The following is an 18,924-nucleotide window of genomic DNA, read 5'->3' on the forward strand; positions in this document are numbered from 1 at the left end:
CCATAGTCCAGTTCTTTGAACCCACAGCATTTATGGCCCTATAATCATAATAATGATTTTATTTGTAATTCACTTTACATTTAGCTAAATCTCAAAGTGCTACAGGTTAAAAACAAGAAAGGGCGCAAATAGGGACAGTTTTCCACTCCGCCAACTTTCTTTTGTCACTAATACCTGATGACAGGCCGCCAAACAATCTCACAGTCACTGTATTTCTTTGAATAAACGCTGGCGTTTAACTTTCATTTTTGGTGCAGCATTTATTCGAGGGCGGCGTTTATTCAAAGAAATACGGTAATTCAGACAAAGAAATTACCTCAGGAGCGCATTTACAGGCCATCTGCATACTCATTTATGGGAGGAGGCAAGGCGGGGTCACTGGCTCGTTCACGTGCGGTCAATCTCACGTTGATTGTGATTTATAAAAGGAGCCTCGACTCCGACTTTTTTGGTCTTTTTAAATCTGACTATTTGTATGATCCGTGTGGTCCTTTTGCTATTTTAAATGCTATCCTTTCCCAGTTTTCTGCAGCCACATTGCGTGCGCATCCCTAATGTTTACAAACAAAAAATTGGTCTATAAATTCAGCAACAGTCAAATTCCAGGGGAAGACAATAGACCAGGTCGTAGGGCTGCACGATTAATCGAATTTTAATCACAATCTCGATTTCGGCTTCCCACGATCAAATTCGCGTGATCGAGCGATAATTAAAATGCGTCATTCCATTCATAGAACGCTCCGTATCATTTTTTTTTTTTTTTTTGCAAAGCCAATCTAGCGTTCCGTAAACCAATAGGTGCGTTCGACATCGGCTGTGGCTGCATGAAACGACCAGCGAGAGTTGCCGCTTGCTGTTGGGGAGGAGTTATAAACGTCTCCTTAAGTCGGAAAATCTGTCATTTTATGTATTGGGCTATGGTAAACTCTTTCTCCAATCTGCAGGCTGCAGCCGGCTGCGGCGCTGCATGGAGTCGAATACACCTTAAGTCTGATCACGTGCCTCCATGAGCCAGTCAGAGTTGTTCCCTGCACCATGCAGCTCAGTTTCTAGATGTAGACGGTTACAGACAAGAGTAACGTGAGGAAAATTCTGCAACAGATAGCAGTCGGTCATAGGGCTGTTATCTTAACAAAGAAAACAAAAAAAAACTACCTGTGACCTGCCTTCGCTAATCCCTAAAGCCTTATTTTAGATACAGCATGAGTTTAGATAGCTTGCAAATTCAGAGGATAGATCGAAGTTGAGTTAGCCAATGTTGCTAGCGATGCTAGCTAACGTTAGTTTGCTTGCTAGCTGTATAACATTTAACTGGGTCTTGCAGCGCTGCTTGATTTACTGAAATTATTCTGAAATGTTATGTTCTACTAGCCATTAGCCTACTTGAGCTAGGCACAGTTTTCCAATTCCTCTTTCAAGTAATAAGCCCCCGTTCAATTGTAGAGCATTAAATTAGCTGCAAGTTCTGTAGAGATCTTGGGACTAAGCCACTCGAGCGAACACAGATCTGTGTTTTGCTAATGCAGAATTCGGTCAAATAAAATCGGTCAAATAAACGTAATGAGTGGAACATAACATGAAGTAACGTTGCATTTTATTTTGTGTGAGTTTTAAATTGTCCAGTGGGGCAAGTAAATTTCTCTTCCACTTGCCCAATAAAAAAATCCACTTGTCCCGGACAAGCGAACAAGCCTTAATGTCGAGCCCTATGTATCTTTTTTATTGATGGTATATTTAGAGTTTTATTCACATCCATTATGCAGGTACAATGCATTGTGAGAATACAATTTGATTAGGTTAAAATCAACAAATAATCGTGATAATTAATCGTGATCTCAATATTGATCAAAATAATTGTGATTATCATTTTAGCCATAATTGTGCAGCCCTACCAGGTCGTTTTCATCACTTCAATTGACAAATTAGTAAATACATTTAGGAATGCACCAAAAGACTGCTTTCTGGTGTTGAGATAGCATTTTTTTTCTCCCGGGGGGGGGGGGGGGGCCTGCCCCCGGACCCCCCCCAGCAAGGCGAGATACTAGGCTCGGGGGAAGGGTAAGGGGGAGTATTGGGATTCGGCCTAAATATACTTGTAGCCCCCCCTGGAAATAAATGCACCAGTCGCCACTGCCTACAATTTCCCCAGAAATTGTACCCTCTCTAGTTTTAAATGCTATCCTTTCCCGTTTTTCTGCAACCACATTGTAAACATTTGAGATGCGCACACAAACAAATAATTGGTCTATATCAAGAGTTAGGGTTAACAGACACTGCTCTCAATTCTTCAAACTTAAGAAAGGGGTTCGGCAAGGAAGTCCAGTGTCTCCTATTTTAGGATCGAACCCCTGGCTGAGTTATTAGGGGTAATGATCAAATTGAAGGTATAACAGATGAGGGGGTCATGATGCATAAGATATTGTTGTTTGCGGATGATATTCTTTTGTTTATAAGAAATCCATTGTCATCTATACCTGCGGTTATGCAATGTCTGAGGAATTATGGGGAAGTTTCAGGACATAAGGTTAACGAGGGGAAATCGGAGGCAATGATGATTACAGGAAGCTGGCCTGCACAATTGGACAGACTTGTGAAATTTAGATGGTCAAAGGGGGGCTTTAGGTACTTGGAGGTGATTGACTCCTATTTCATCTAAATGATATAGCGCAAACTATGACTTGGAAAGGTGGGAGGTTCTTTCCTTTTCCTTGGTTGGGAGGGTAGAAACCATTAGGATGAATGTTCTGCCAAGGCTGTTATTTCTCTTTTGTTCTCTTCCTATTGTGGTCCCAGTATCTACTTTTAAGCTATTAGATTGGCTGGTTTCCCGGTTCATATGGCAGAACAAGAGGCCTAGAGTGAGACTCAAAGTTCTTTGCTTACTTAAAGAGAAGGGCGGCTTATCTTTGCCTTATTTCAGAAGTTTTTGACCAAAGTTATTGTTGTTGACCATAATAAGTCAATTATTTGACAACTTACAACTTCAAGCAAAGTATGGTATTGAAGCTAATGATCTATTCCGATATTTCCAACTTCGACACTATTTAACCACACACAAGGAATGGGACAAAATTAAGGACACACCGAGCAATTTTGAACAATATTGGGTGGAGATAGCGGAGTATAGAATTACAACAAGACATATAATATCCTGCTTATACAGTAGAATTCATATTGATATATCTATTGACACAAGATATAAAAGGTAAATGGGAATTGGAGGCCAACACCATAATTGCAGATGAAGAATGGGAGAGCTCTTGGGTGTCCTGGCACAAATGTTTAAGTAGTCCAACCTGGAGAGAATTCAGTTGGAAGCTAAGAATGAGATATTTTAGAACAGCCATGGTAATAGCTAAGTATGACAAGAAATATTCCCCTTTCTGTTGGATAGGTTGTGGTCTAATAGGGGACTTTTCTCACATTTTCTGGGATTGCCCTAAATTGCAGAAATTCTGGGAGGGTGTTAAGAGGGAGATATGTGAGATCTTGAACTTAGACAGTTTGATAGACCCACAACAGCTGATTTTGGGAACTACACCTTCAAGGGGGCTAGAGAAAAACAAATGGTATATGATCAGAGTTATGATGTTAATTGCCCACAAAATTATCACAGTAACCTGGCTCAAGCCTCACCCACCTACCGTGGACCAGTGGGCCCAGAGACTGCAGGCTGTGAATTGTATGGAAAGTTTGACCGCAAGCCTACGCCTCCAGATGGACATTTACTTAGCAAAATGGACGACTGTTATAATATATCTGTTAAATTGAACATCCTGTTGACATTTGACTCGACAAGCTGGATTAAATATGTAATTATGTGAACTCGTTGGGATTTGCCATTTGTGTTCTTTTCCTTTGGTCTACACTTGTATTATATCACTATAGTGTTGTCTTAATTATATATAATACTGTATGACATGCTGTGTGAGACTCATTGTCAAGGATTTTGTTCTAATAAAAGTTTATAAAAAAGCATTAATTTCCAACCCTTTATTCAAAAACAGAACTGACAGTGCAAATTCACAGTGCAAAAAATCTTCAGAATGTGCACAAACAGGCACACAATTTTGAAAAAGTTATTAATATTAGCGTGGATTTAATGCTATTTTCCAAGATGAGCAATTTATTTCAGTTTTGTTTAAAACTTTATTGAAAATTGAAAGGTTGTGAAAGTAGGCCAGACTTTATTAGAATAATCTGGTGTATATTTAAGATTTTGACACCATTTTGAAAAAAATTAACATTTGTGAGGATTAAGCTATTTTTCAAAGATTTGTGATTTTCTATCATTTTATTTGAAACTTCATTGAAAAAGTAAGGGCTGTGGAAGTATACCAGACATTGTTAAAATACTCTGGTGCCTGTTTGAGGTTTTATATTCCAAAAAATATTATAAAAGTTTTTCAAATTTGGTATGGGTTGTTTTCACCCGGTCCCTAACGCGATGCTGCAAAGTAGCGTCTTACGAATGTGAGACGAATATCAAATATGAAACTAACTTCACCTTGGTCAATTAACACACTGTTTTGATGTATTTAGTGTGAAATGCTCCCACACCTTCGATGACTTGGGTCGAACTGACTTCTCTGCCTCAGTCATGTGTTCCAGAACAACGTTACTCAACAACGTCTCTCCGATGGCCTTTCCTCTAATAATGGATTTTAATTGATTCGTTGTTGCAGCCCTACTAGACCCATAAACATTTATGCCTTGGTCGGCCTTACAGGGTTAACTGACTGACCATTACAATGACAAGATGAGCCTATTGACATTTAAACGTTGCTCATTTCCACACAAAAAAGGATGGAGGGGAGGGGGTGTAAGGGACAGTCGGGGGGGGGGGGGATGTCAGTCGTGAGCGTGAACTTCCAGAATGCATTGCTTTTGTCTACAACTAGTTTTTTAGGCTGCTCACAGAACTATGGCAAAATAATAGAAGACTGGATTTGATGCTTTTCAAGCAGGACCAGTCTTTGTATGTCCATCGGAACTCTACACCAATTGGAAAGCACAAGGAAGCCACTATCCAGGGGCGGTTTTAGCTTGTATGGCTCCCTGGGCGAACAACCCGCATTCACTGTTGACGTCCATAACTGAGGTCAAATAAAGCCTAGACATGGCCCTGTTAGGATTGGGCTAAGCCCCGAATGTTAACAATGTCTATGCCCCTGGTGCAGACTGGTTTTAGATTATTCTAAAGATCAGCCTGCCTATGGGTGGCTGCCCATGTCGCCTATGCCTAAATCCGCCACTGCCACTATCCATTACTAGAGCTTGATTGTGGGAGCAGAGAGACTTTTGTCATTGCCTCCTTTATAAAATCTTTTTAACCTAATCAACACAATAAAGTAGTCTTGTTTTGTACCTGGCTAATGCATGCAAAAACAACCACAGCCATTAAAGTAGCTACAGTCTCCCCGGTCTCCAGGATTTTTGTACCCAAACGTTGACAGGTGTGATAGTCTCACGTCAAATTTTTTGATTTAACTGGAGAGCCCTGTTAGAGCTAGATAATTTAGACAATTTAGACAAGCTTTCTCAGAAGTTTAAAGACATATGATGACGTTTCAGAATTCCCAGTTTGGGACACAACAAAAATCAAAGCTTTTCACGTTTAGCGACTATTTACTTTTTCATGTTTAATATTTTAGCATAAACAATTACGGAAATAGCATTTGGGTCAAATCAAAACCTTTAAAAATCGCATTACCCAGCACTAATATATATTTTACAATTATTGTAGTTAAAACTATGTAATCCCACACTTTCCCCCATTAATAACTACTAATAGGTGGTGGGCCGAGTCCAAGTAACTGCTTTAGTTTTTTAAATGACCTGTTCCCGTCAATGGAGGAGCTGGATTTTTGATATTATCAATGTCGTTTTTTTCTTAAAACATTTTCATTTGTTGGCACATCCAATTCTTGCACATTTTTTCTGTAGCTCAGTTCAAAGTTAGCAACTTTATCAGGCAATCGTCTCAACTACCCAACTCTCCAACCAACCAGAACTCATGTATCATCTTGTTAGCTAATCGAATGGTTCGTAACAGGATCAGCTGATAGTAAAAACAACCAAGGTGATCATGCGTCAAGTAGCTAGCCTAGTAAGCCTACAAGTCTCGGCACCACAATGGTAGCTCAATGAGCTTTAATTGAATACTTGCTTTCTGTGTCCCTGTTTTGTCTTTAATTTACCTTCTTTTCTTCATTTTTTAAATCAGTGGCGGTGATTACAACCGTTGGGCACTCACTGACCTGGAGATTTAGCTGGCTGTGCTCAGGATAGCCAAAAAACAAAGAAATATGATAACATTATTGAGACGTTTTTATACAACGAATACCATAATATGTAGCATGTTGAAAGTGTTTATGTAGTCTTGGCTCTTCCTCTCGTGTTTAGTGGAGACTTAAAATCGACACTGGCTGACCCTGAATGAGGTAGCCCTTGCAAGTGATCCCCAAAAACCCTGTTAAAAGTAATACACAACATCCGAGTTGGACTGTTTTTAAACATCTGATGCTATAATGTGTTTCAGGTAGAGGGTGTAAGCTGTCTTGTGTCTACCTCTTGTTGAGTGTACTGTAGACTGAGTTGGCTGGTGAAGGGACCCTGAGCTGTGTCAACATAATCAAACAAGCGATAGGTCTCGGTCTGCTCTAAAAGTTATTTCCCAACCTTTAACCTTCATCATTTGTCTTTCTTGCTCTGTCCTTAAACATCTAAAGATTGTTTTTTAATCTCTTCACTCTATAGCCTTTATTGTACAAAAAAACATGGGAGCAGACACTCGGACGACTAGAGAAGCATTAGCCTGACGTTGTCATACTCATAATTAGGGCTGCAACAAACGATCATTTTGATAATCAACTAATCATCTATTATTTTCATTGATAAATCAGAAAGCTTTGAATGGTTATTAAGCATTTGCAATTGGTTGAAACATTGAGCTATAGTTATTCTAACTAATAAATCAAACCAATAAATCACTTCAGCTTTTGAAAAAAAAAATATGTATTGCACTTTGAGACAACTGAACAGGCTAGTACATCTCTTTTTGTCCTAAATCAATCCTAAATTTCCGGGAGGGCTGCATTAGTCTAGCACTGGTCAAATCACGTTATTGCAGGCACCTAAAAACAGGTTGTATGAGATCAAATGATTTGTCGACAACAGAAATATTTGTCGACTATTTTTTATCATCGATGTTGTCAATAACGTCGACTAATCGTTGCCACCCTACTCATAATTCTAGTCAGAATATGAGTCTCTCAGAATATGAGAACTCTCCGTTGGGCTGTGAGTATGGGGTGTGTTTCAACCGAACTCGTAAAACAAATGCCTCTCCGCTCAATTGGATAGACCTACAACCAATCAGAGTAATGTAATATGTTGTTTGTTGAAAACAAATTCAACCCAAGCACTCTTTGGTGACGTGGTTGATTACGTAACTGTTGATTATCTGTCCATCATCGTATAAAGCCCGCCCTGGCAATTTCACTGGTGCGCCCAGATCCTGGTTTTATATAGTTGTTCCCAATACGAGTAGCCTGGCTGCCAGCCCAAGTTCTCCCCGCCCACAAAAAAAATTGGTCAGGAAGTTGGGTCTGGAGGGTTTCATATTGGGAACAACTACATAAAACCAGGATCTGGGCGGACCAATGAAATTGCCAGGGTGGGCTTAATACAATGATGGACAGATGATCAACAGTAACGTAATCAACAACGTCCCGAAAGATCCCTTGGGCTAAATTTGTTTTCAACAAATAACATATTACGTTGCTCTGATTGGTTGTAGGTCCATCCAATTGAGCGTAGAGGCATTTGTTTTACGAGTTCGGTTGAAACACGCCCCGTAGTCACAGCCCAACGGAGAGTTTTCAGACTCATTCTGACTAGAATTATGAGTATGACAACGTCAGGCTACAATACGAGAACATCGAGACCCAACTTCCCGACCACATTTTTTGTGTGCGGGACGAAGTTGGGCTGGCAGCCTGGCTATAAATTATCCAATTGACCAAGAAAACGGCGATTGTCGCCGAAAAGCGACAAGTTTGCAGGTCTGTTATTTTAATTGAAGCGGTGGAGGAGGGAGCTGTCATTGTACACTATTTAAAGGGAACGTTCTTTCTGGAAGAAGTCACGTGGCCGTGTGCATTGCTTTTGCCATGGTGGCAACTTTGAAAGTGCAAAAACTTTGAAGTCGTTTTTCTCAGTTCTACACTTCGGCGAGTTACGGTCTTTTGGCTTTGTAGGGCAGCATTGCTCTACGTTTTTACAATTCACATTTCAGCTAAACGGTACTTGTAAATCAGCATCTGAATAAAAATGTATCGAGAAGTGGGCAGTGTAGTTGCTGAAAATGTACTTATTGTATTGATGACACTCCTAATTTGTAAATTTGCTCCGACTTTTCGATAACGTACAGTAGCTAGCATCGCCGTGCAGTGCAGACACTAGCTAGTTGCTGCGTTTTATCATAATCCTATCAAATGAGTGAAATACAAACACAAATGTTATGAGCTATTGAGCCTATATCTAACACAAGTTTAAATACAGCTTAACTTGACTTAGTATGACAAACTTAATGCAATTGACTGCCGTCTGACAAAGCGCGCTAGTGCGAGCACATAAGTACACGCAGCGCGATGACGTAACGTCACTGTGTCCAATCCCGACCGGTTTTTAGCTAACATTCTGATGAAATGCCACTTCAAATATTGATAACAATTATTGTATCACGTTTTCAGCTGATTTACTGATTTCACGTTAAGCTTTAACTTCTTACCTTTCAAACTAAATATTGTAAAAAAAATTAGAGTTAGCTTATCCTTTACTAGACCCGGTAAAAAGACACTGGCGCCGGTAAATTAGCCGTGCACTACCTTTGTCCAAACCCGACCACACTTATACTCGTAGTAAACACTTGTTGCTGCTCTTTTTCCAGGGATATTAACTTGATCCAGGGTCACCAAACTTACTATAATGCTGTCAATATATACGGGGACAATAAGATATCACGCTTCAACATCTCCAAACTATGCGATAAAATCTAAATTTGACTATTTACCACCACCTGCTGGATGTTTTGTTGAAATCTTCTCATGTCATAGTAAAAAGCGTCGCCCGAGTGGTCTTTCGGCTTTCTCTCATCAATGTAACTTTCCTAAATTATTTTGACATGTAAAGGAGAGGCTCAGGAGAGGCTCAATCACAATACTTGCCATTGCGTGTGAAATGGCTAAACAAGTTGACTTCAAATACATTATAAAAGACTGCATCCAGAAAGACAAGGAAGATAGCTGTATAATAGGCAAAGATGAAGACAGGTAAATTGCATTTTATACTAGAAAATGTGGTGTGAGTGTAGCAGATCTTGGTGTGTCAAATTGTTATTTTTATGTGTGTGTGTGTCTGGCCCGGCGCCACACAAGTTGTTAAGGCCTCTCAGTTATATTTATTCAACTTTATGTTTAAGTTTTATGTATAAAGATGTATTTTTTTTTTCTATAATGTAGCTCCCATCACTGAGTAAGTCTCTCTCAGTTAACATATGTTTTATGTAGAGAGAGAGAGAGCACACACGTACATGCGTTAATAAGTAGCCTAAAGACCTATTAGGGGGGCCCATTCACTGAACCTTTTCAGGGGCCCAGCCATTTCCATGGGCGGCCCTGCCAGTAGGCCTACAGTGTTTGGTCATTTAAATTCTCTCTCTGTTTTGAGCTCTGCATTTACCTGCTCGAACACTTGCAAATTCCCTTTACATCCAACTTCAAGGTGATCTATGTGCAGTAGCTCAAACACCACACCGAGACACGATTCTTTATCACTAACTCTGACTAAATAATTGAATCATTTCATCAGTTTACTTACAGCAGTATGTACTCTGTTCCATATTTTATCATCAAAGTAATGTTCGTGGAGTTTAAAGTTATTTGTAATTATATTAAACGTTACAAGGTGCACTGGCATTTGAAATACTAGGTTACGCTACTCGTGATAATGTCGATCATGATCCCATTTGTTAAGGTTTCTAATGGTAATTTACCACAAAATGATACCTAAACTTTTGCAAGTGGCTATGTGTTGCTCCCCCTCACCTATGAATGCAATTTCAGTAGTTCTTGTTTTTTTTCTGCCATAGAATTTCTTTTCCATTGATTGCCAGAAAGAAAGAATATTCGCGCTTTTTTTTTAAATAGTTTTGCATTTCCTGACAGACAAAAAAGGTAATGATTGGTTCCGATTTGTGCTACGTGACAACAGCATTTGCATATCACAACCATGAATCATTTCGATAGAAACATGTATTTAAAAAGTCACCAAGAGAGTGGGTTTTATATTACCAACGTTTGTTTTTTGATCTGCACACTGTAAATATACATGTAAAGTGTCTAAAATATATACGTTTTAAACCAGTAACCATGACCGATACTTGTATCCACATACGGGTATACATAATACGGCTAGAAGCCCAATGTATGATGTGAATCAGTTGATTGAGCATTGGAAGCAGGCTAGCATGAATCAAGCACGGGAGTTACAGAAGCTCAAAACGTCTGACGTCACAGGTTTCTGAAAGACTCATTCAGGGAGCCTGAACATAAAATGTATGTCTTTCGATTTTCTTTATAATTTGACTGATGACGTCTTTATACGTAACCTAGCATTTCAGGAAGTGTCAATGTTGTGCCGAAATGCTGAAAAAAGTTACATGGGAAAAACCAACCTTTTTCTCAATAGAACGTTCAGATTTCAATGCATTCCTATGGGATTTTCATCAACATGACTTCAACTTGATTTCTCTCAAAATGTATATGTTTTAAAATTGACTAAACATACCTTATTTTGAAGAAAACAACCTAAACTTTCGTTTAAGATATGTCTCCCGGTTGTGCCGACCTTCTATGAAAGGTAGCCAAAGCAACAAAAACTATAAACATTATTTTCATATACTTTCTCAATGTGCATTGCAACCAACATTTGATAGCATTAAGGGGTAAGTGTCTACATGTTAACTGGCATGTTTGTTTTTAATATCTCGCTAGTAGTCGCTAGTTATAGAGCTAAGAAAAGGACGTGGACCTTAAAATTCCGGTGCCAGATTTCTCAGTGGCGTTCTTAGCTACATTCAGGCTAACTTAGCATTCGATTCAATGCGTTTGCTACCGGCGTTCCACAGTATTTGACAGTTGGTTAGCCTTGGCCAAAAATGACGCGTTCTATTGTCCTCCCTAATATACTGGCTCACCAAAATGCACATGTAAATGTTTACTTCCTACTTTACTCGCCTTGAATATCGAGGTATACGATTGGTGGATTTTATGAAGGTGTCTTGTATATGAGCTCTTATTGGATGCGGACCATAGTTGTGCCTGTGTCGATAAAGAAACAAAATGTTTGTTCCTTGAAAAATGTGCAAGAACTGGACATGCCAACACTTTTTTTTAAGGGTTGTAGAAAGGTTTTAAAGCGATACAGAACAACCCAGCTCCTCCATCGCCAGGGATCGTTCAAATGCGCGATTTTGAGCTTCGGCCCACCACCTATACACCTGCATTTCAGGAAAACGCTCACACGGGTTTGTCTTCATGGTGTAGCGAAAAAGTAGGCTAGGCTACCCTAAAATTAAAGAGAGGCGTTTTGTGAGGACAGATACAAAATCTGAATAGAGCTACCAGTACGGATTTGTTTCAATCACAAAATACATTAAATGTTCCATCTGTCTAACCTAATATTGTGGGCTTGTAAGATAAAGTGCAATACTCACGTTTTCGTAATTAGTTACCTCTAGCACTTTTGAATGGTGACCTCGCTGAGCTCAAACTTAACGCGAACATCATGTCAACAAAAGAAACAGCTACGCTGTAAATGTGCGCTTTTGCTTGATGACGCATAACAAAGTGATTGGCCGAACCAAATACGTTGCCTGTATATCCTCCAAAGAGAAAAGCGTAGCCTACATTGCCTATCCCTAGCTCTAGCTGCACGACCAACTTCCTCGACTTAAAAAACACACATTTCAGTGCCAGAGCAGAGATACCTGGGAGCTTTGTTCTGAGGCCAATGCAGTAGCCTAAAGAAGAGAGCTTCAGCTACTGTAGCTACGTGTAAAAACATTCACAAAGCCAGGTATTTATTTTGCAAGCCAACATTAGCTCAGCTAAATGTAATAAGTCATGTATTTTAGCTGTAACAAATGTTACATTACTAGCTATCTGTCTACCTATATAGCCCAGTAGCCAACCAAAAACTGCACAGCAAGTGTCTAAATAATAATTCAAACGCAAGCACAGGCCCAGTTTCCCATACATCATTAAACCTAGTCCTAGATTTAAAACACTTTTAATGGAGATTTTCATTTAATTGTTCTCATTATGTCAACTGGGTCATAGATTTAAATTGGTTAGCAAGCTAGGTACTTTAGCTATAACGCTATCGAGGTAGCCTAACTAGGCTAGTAGTACTAATGGCGGTGTTTGGCAGCTTTCAATAGTTTTAACATTATAGTGTAAACACAACATTTCTAGCTAGTCACGGTTTTTACGGGTTTACTTCCTACATGGTCGACAGCAAACAGCCTGCTAGCACGCGTTAAACTACAACTTCATCAGCTCCTTGGCTTAGTTTCTTATCAATATCATGTGAAAGATTAAGATATTTGGGAGAAAATCAGCTTTGAGCCTCCTAACCGAGTGGCCAAGGACATTTTAATTGAGGTACGATTACGGCATTTGACTTGGCGCACCTGTAAAAATAAAGGGGGGGGCGGGGGGGTCATTCCACAATAGAGCGTGCGTATTAGTGGAACTAGTAGTATATTACATCATACTTCTAAATGTACAGCGGGTCTGTAAGATATTCACACATCTGAAGCATAGTCATTGCATTTTAGCACATGCATTTTGACAATAGAAAACATTTGACAGAATTTCACTTAATTTAAATGTGTTTGTCACGACCCGAATAATCTGCAAGTGTGTAAAATTTCAATTCATCACGTTTTTTTAAGAGTGCCAAAAGTATTGCCACACATGAACATCACTAAACTCGTTGTGGTATATCTTCTAATACATGTTGGGTCATGGTTTAGCATTGTGCTTTATATTAGATTTGACAATATACTGCATATGTCATTGGGATGAGCAGCCGGCTATGACCCTGTACACATCCATGCAGCAAGTACATTTTGGTAACACAGTCCTTATTCTTCTCTTTACAGAATACAAATGAATGTTGGCGTAGCTCACAGTGAGGTGAATCCAAACACCCGTGTCATGAACAGTAGAGGGATATGGCTGACCTATGCCCTTGGAGTTGGAATGCTACACATTATGCTTTTGAGCATCCCCTTTTTCAGTGTACCTGTGGTGTGGACTCTCACAAATATCATACACAATTTTGTAAGTTACATTGTTTCATTACATTGTTACAGGAAATTTCCCAGTGGAAATATTTGAATTATCTAAAAAATATATATTAAAACAAAGTATTGCCAAAGGTGTATATTAATGTTAAAGACAAGGAAGACAAATACTCTCCTTTATGAGGTTTTTTGATCTTTAAACTCTCATCACAACAAACATATTTCACCATAAAGTGAAAGCAACCGTTTCTGCAAGCACCGTACAATATTATGCTTACCATTACAAACATAATGGACGTGGACTCTGATTAGGCCAATTTAATTCCAAAGAATGTACATAGCTGGATGCAATTATTTTGTATGTATATATATTATGATTGTAATTTATACATTTAACTTACTGATTAAATTATGATTCTGACTGTAGGACAATGTGTTGATGTGCAGTCATTCAATGATATGCCATAACCTTGCCATAAAAGGTGCACCACTTTAAAATTAAATTACACTCTAAATTGTGATATGAAAACGTTAAGCAGGGATGCAAACGGCGCGCTTTTCAGCGCCTCCCGGTTTTTTCACGTCAGTTTGGGTGACTTGTCTGAATCGTGCAGATCCAAAGAGTTTTTTTTAAGGGGGGGGGGTCTTATTATAATTGCACCAACAGTAATTCTGGATTGCCTCCACCAAACAAGTAAATAGGAAATACGCAAATCAGCAGTATGTGCGCAAGCCTACTCGTGTGTCTTCTTGCTGCATATCTTTTACTGTCTATGGCGAGGTGACTCAATAGGCAGATCCGGACCTAGACGCAATACAAGCAAGTTTTCATTGATGTGTGTCCAATCTAAAGCTCCATCAGGAGCTGTAATAACTGTAATCACCATGACAACTCACTCGCTCAACATTGGCCGCAACCTTTGTGGGTCACGCAGGTCGTGTGTGTCATTGGCAACAACGCAGGCTCATCAATTTGGCTAGCAATGGCTAGCAATTTCGTCAACAAATACCAAGAAATAGGTTGCAGCAGTTTGTCTTTTGACTACACTTGCAAAATCCGCTAATAGGACTGAGCTCGAATAGCTTCGGCGACTTTTTATAGTACAAAATCCAGACATCCCGTAATGCAGAAACTCATTTCCGGGAGATAATTGCAGAATTTATACAGTGACCGTACAGTTTTGAAGCACCAAAAAAACTGTTCAAAGCAGCTCCATTCAAGTCCCTGGATGCTGGGCTTCAACAGAGAAATGCACTGTGACGCAATGGGAAAGTATGAGAAGGAAATTGAGTCAGTCGACCTGCTACTATAATGTATCTGATTCTGAACAAACTCGTCTTCGAGATGAACGTGTTTTAACACATTCAAAATGTTAACACAATAGTAAATATTTGACCATATATTTTTTTGACATTTTAGGGGAAGCCGAGTTTCCCTTGCAGTCTTAAAGAAATCGCCTACTGTCATGGATTTTATTGGGAAGGTGACCATACACAGCTTGTGGCAAGTAGAATAAACTACCTCTCAAAAGTGAGACCCTACAGGCCTTGTCCTCCATTGATCCTGTGGTGAGGGGCCATTCCCAGGCTACTCAGCTGAAGGAGTTGGCTTGGATCATCAACATTTAGTGCCCTTAGGCCAGGAAGAAGAGGAAGGAGTAAAACCAGAAGAAGTGCTAGATAGTTTTGTATCGGAATAAAAAATGAAATAGAATATTCCAAATAAGTGTTGGTGTATTTTGATCTTCAGAATGTCATTTTACTCAATGTGCATGTAGGGGTGGGCCAGGGATGTCAGGGGGTTGGTGGCAAAGTAAGGATATGGATATTTGCTGCGGGGCGAGGGCTGAAATTACTTCTCTCTTTTTTGACCATACATGTGTTTGCATCCCTGGTTAAGAATTTAGTTTAAAATCAGGTGGTTGTTATAGTCACTTCTAAAACTGGTTGTTCCCATCCTAGATTGTGATTGGCTATATCGCGTTCCATGCCGTTGTAAAATCCAGCATAACCTCATAGGTTGTCCTCATAACATTCTTTAACATTCCATATTACTGCGCATCGAATATTTCAAATTGAAAAAGACGGCAAAGATGTCCATCTGGCTGTTGCGTGGCAACGATTTATGTAGGAACTATATTTTGTAGTAGCGGAAGAATGACGGTTATTATTAAACTATTTTGTTTCTAATTATTTTTATTGATGAAACCATATCAAATATTTGTAGTAACAGTTTTAGAAAAGCAATAAGCCCCGCGAGTCCGTGGTTTACGCTGATTTTAGAACAAGTAAGGGGGTTTTCAGCACTCCGCTTCACGTTGTGCCTAACAACTCCCCTTACCTGTTACCAATCAGCGTAAACCACGGCCTCTTGGGGCTTATTGCTTAATTTAATAAAGTGTACAAGCAAGATAATCACAACCCAAGTAGAAAAGGTGTATTTGCCTATGGCAGGTTCAAAACAAGACATTCCTGAAAAGCCTATGCAAATGTCACACCAGCCTTAGAATAAAATTGAGCATACCATTAAAATACTGGCATCATGGGTGGTTTATCTTTAATAAACAAATAAGGTGATTATATGAAACCCAGCAGGAAAAAATAACTATCCTTTTCAACTTATTTTGTTTAGCATTTTATATATATATTGTGATATATAGGTGCTAATGCAGATTTGTGAAAAGACTGACTTCATCCAAGATTTCAAGGCCAAATTTGACATATTAGTGGAATGTGAATTCAAAGTAATTTAGATTGTCACTGCACCATTTAGAGGAAAGCATGATTAATTAAAAATATTCTGCAATGAATCGGTGTGTTGCAGTTATTTATCTGCCAACCATTTCTGCATCTATTTGAAATTAAGTTGAAGTTAGGGATTCTTATAGACTCTACTTGACCTAATTTCCTATTTCCTTTTTGTAGGGAATGTACATCTTCATGCATGCTGTAAAAGGCACTCCATTTGAGACCCCAGACCAAGGCAAAGCCAGACTACTTACACATTGGGAGCAGCTAGACTATGGCATGCAGTTTACATCATCCAGAAAATTCTTCACTATCTCCCCAATTATATTGTAGGTAGCCTGCCATGCTGAGTGCTCACACTTTAACCCATTAAAAAAAAATCAAATTGTGCTCAGTGGTTGTAATAGTATCGCAAAATCCAATAGAGAAGGTTTATATGAGCATAGTTAAGAAGTGGCTTAATAAATCTCCCTGATGAACTATCCTTAGAAATTCCCCCAACTTTGCCGGTGTTTTTGTAACCAAATATGTACATGCACAAATTATGTTATGAAAATGGTTTAACATTAAGATTTTTCTTTTAATAATTGATAACTGTTATTTCATCCTCAGATATTTCCTAGCAAGTTTCTACACGAAGTACGATACGACACACTTCGTCATAAACACTGCCTCACTTTTAAGTGTACTGATCCCCAAACTGCCACAACTACATGGAGTGCGAATATTTGGGATCAACAAGTATTAAGTGTTGAGGGCAGTAATGTGACCCATCTACAATGTAATTGCCACATGACAACAATAGTTTACCCTTTGTCCCACTGAAGTGGAAACTAAAAAGTTATGTATGGTATGCATTGTCAACCCATGTTCAGCTTGGCTCAAGTGGGAATTATGAGAATGCTGTGCATTACTAGCTTAAGTAAAAATTTTATGTTTCATTCAGGTTTGCAAAGACCTGGGCTGGCCCAGGTTGCAGAGCTGAACACGTTTTTCTTCAAATTAGTTTTGAAGAAATTTTTAGTGAGAGACTTACTCTCTTATCTCTTTAAGTCTCAATGTGACACTTCTGTCATCATTTCTATCCATTAAAAAACTCATGTTTTTAAAAATGATTTGTTTATAAATGTTGGGCCCTATGGCATTTTATTAGGGCTGTCAAAGTTAACACGTTAATAAAGCGATGACACGATTTCACTTTAACGCGCAAAAAAATTTGTGCCGTTAAGCAGGTTTCTTTTTGATCCTGGGAATCACCTGTCGTCACATGACTTCGACAGCTGACGGTAGCTGAATGATAGAGAGAGCTTTTAGGTAGGAAGTTGCAAGAAGGCTCGATTGACAAAACTAAGGCTGTGTGTACTGATTGTCAGGCTAAATTTAGTTATCACCGGAATACTTCCAGCCTAAACTATTGCATGCAAGCAAAGCACACAGCTAGCAGCAGCAGCGTTAGCACTGTAGCAGTAGCAGCAGCAGCGTTCGCTCCTGTAACAAATGGCAGACAACACTCGCAAAAGAAGAAACTGTCTAGTTCAATAATAAGGTCAATCTGTGGTTGCTTAAGTGTCTGAAGTATGTTTGAGTGAGATTTGAATATTATGGAGCAGGATATCGTAGTAGGCTATGAGACAACATGTCTTAAATGTATTTCATTTTCCAGAAGATTAATTTTGTAGATGTTTATTATAGCTACAGCAGTATAGTTTGTGAGTGAATAAAACTCCCTCAAAATGTAAGTTGTGTTCCATCTGAACTTCTTATATGGACATTATCATCCAGTTAGGCCTATTTGAAGTTAAGTACACCCTTTTAATGCTTTTTTAAAATCATTTATTGGGGTAAAATTTTAACAGATTAAATAGTTTGCGATTAGGATTTTCTTTCCATATTCAGAATTAGAATGAATCGGAGTGGAATCTTTGAATGCAGTTTCTCCCTTCACTTTTTGACACAGGTCAACTTTAAAATTCAGTTGTGATAAAGATATGAGTGATTTAAACATTTGTATTCAGGAGAGTTTGTAGTTTCCAAATATACATATTGTCTTATATTATACATGACTAATACCAAAAGTCAAATGTTCATGATGTGAAGGGTTTCCGCAGGCCGCCACACATATTTTGTAAAGGCCTACAGCAACTTTGTCATGTATCCCTAGAATACTATTTTCAAATTGTTTGCAATTGATGGGATTAAAGGATTAAAGGTTTTGTGGTGTAAAATTAATGTATCTTTCATTTTGAGGCCTATTTAAACAAGAGCATTGACAGTCATCAAATCTCAGCAATGGCCGACCTGTTTTATTAGAAAACCTCTTGCGTCCATAAGAAGGGACCGCACATGTCTTCCGATTGGACATTGTTATGGAGACATGCAACATGTTTCTATTTCAAGGTTGGTTCAAGGCAGGATAGGCAAGTTCTAACCTTGCCATTTTAGCTACAGTTTGAAAGGTTTCAAACGAACATATCACACCCCATCCCTTCAAAGCCACTTCCCCATAACACATGCCTGACTACAGCCGGGAGGGAAGTAGACAGACAAGTAGCTCATCCAATCATTTCATTTGGTCCAAATGCAGTCCAATCGTTAGTGCCGGTCTGACCTTAATGATTGCTTATTACAGTCCTGTGATGCCTACAGATATTGGATTGATTAAATTAGTCTGTAAAGCCTTTAGATTTATTGGTTGCTATCAGGATGTGAAATTTTCTTCAGCAAATATGACAAAAAGTGCTTGTCAACATCACCTACCCTGTATTTCTTTTCTAGAACGTATTACACATCTCCATGCCGTA

General features: G+C 38.9%; 2 protein-coding genes across 2 annotated transcripts in view; one reads left to right on the forward strand and one right to left on the reverse strand.

Moving 5' to 3' along the window:
* pms1 (PMS1 homolog 1, mismatch repair system component) overlaps positions 1-11,897 on the reverse strand; it is a gene marked incomplete at its 3' end in the record, with an annotated part of 147,613 nt that extends 135,716 nt beyond the window's left edge. The window contains exon 1 of the mRNA XM_084688535.1: positions 11,780-11,897. The remainder of the gene's footprint in view (positions 1-11,779) is intronic.
* Positions 11,898-11,964: 67 nt separating this feature from the next.
* On the forward strand, positions 11,965-18,336 carry ormdl1 (ORMDL sphingolipid biosynthesis regulator 1). The gene is made up of 4 exons (XM_084689734.1): positions 11,965-12,141; positions 13,232-13,412; positions 16,301-16,452; positions 16,736-18,336. The coding sequence occupies exons 2-4, from the start codon at positions 13,239-13,241 to the stop codon at positions 16,869-16,871; spliced, it is 462 nt and encodes a 153-aa protein (XP_084545860.1). The 5' UTR covers positions 11,965-12,141; positions 13,232-13,238; the 3' UTR covers positions 16,872-18,336.
* The last annotated feature ends 588 nt before the right edge of the window (positions 18,337-18,924 follow it).

This window comes from Hypomesus nipponensis, chromosome 23 (assembly GCF_054491055.1).
Source record: "Hypomesus nipponensis isolate SF chromosome 23, ASM5449105v1, whole genome shotgun sequence".
NCBI classification, from domain to species: Eukaryota; Metazoa; Chordata; class Actinopteri; order Osmeriformes; family Osmeridae; genus Hypomesus; species Hypomesus nipponensis.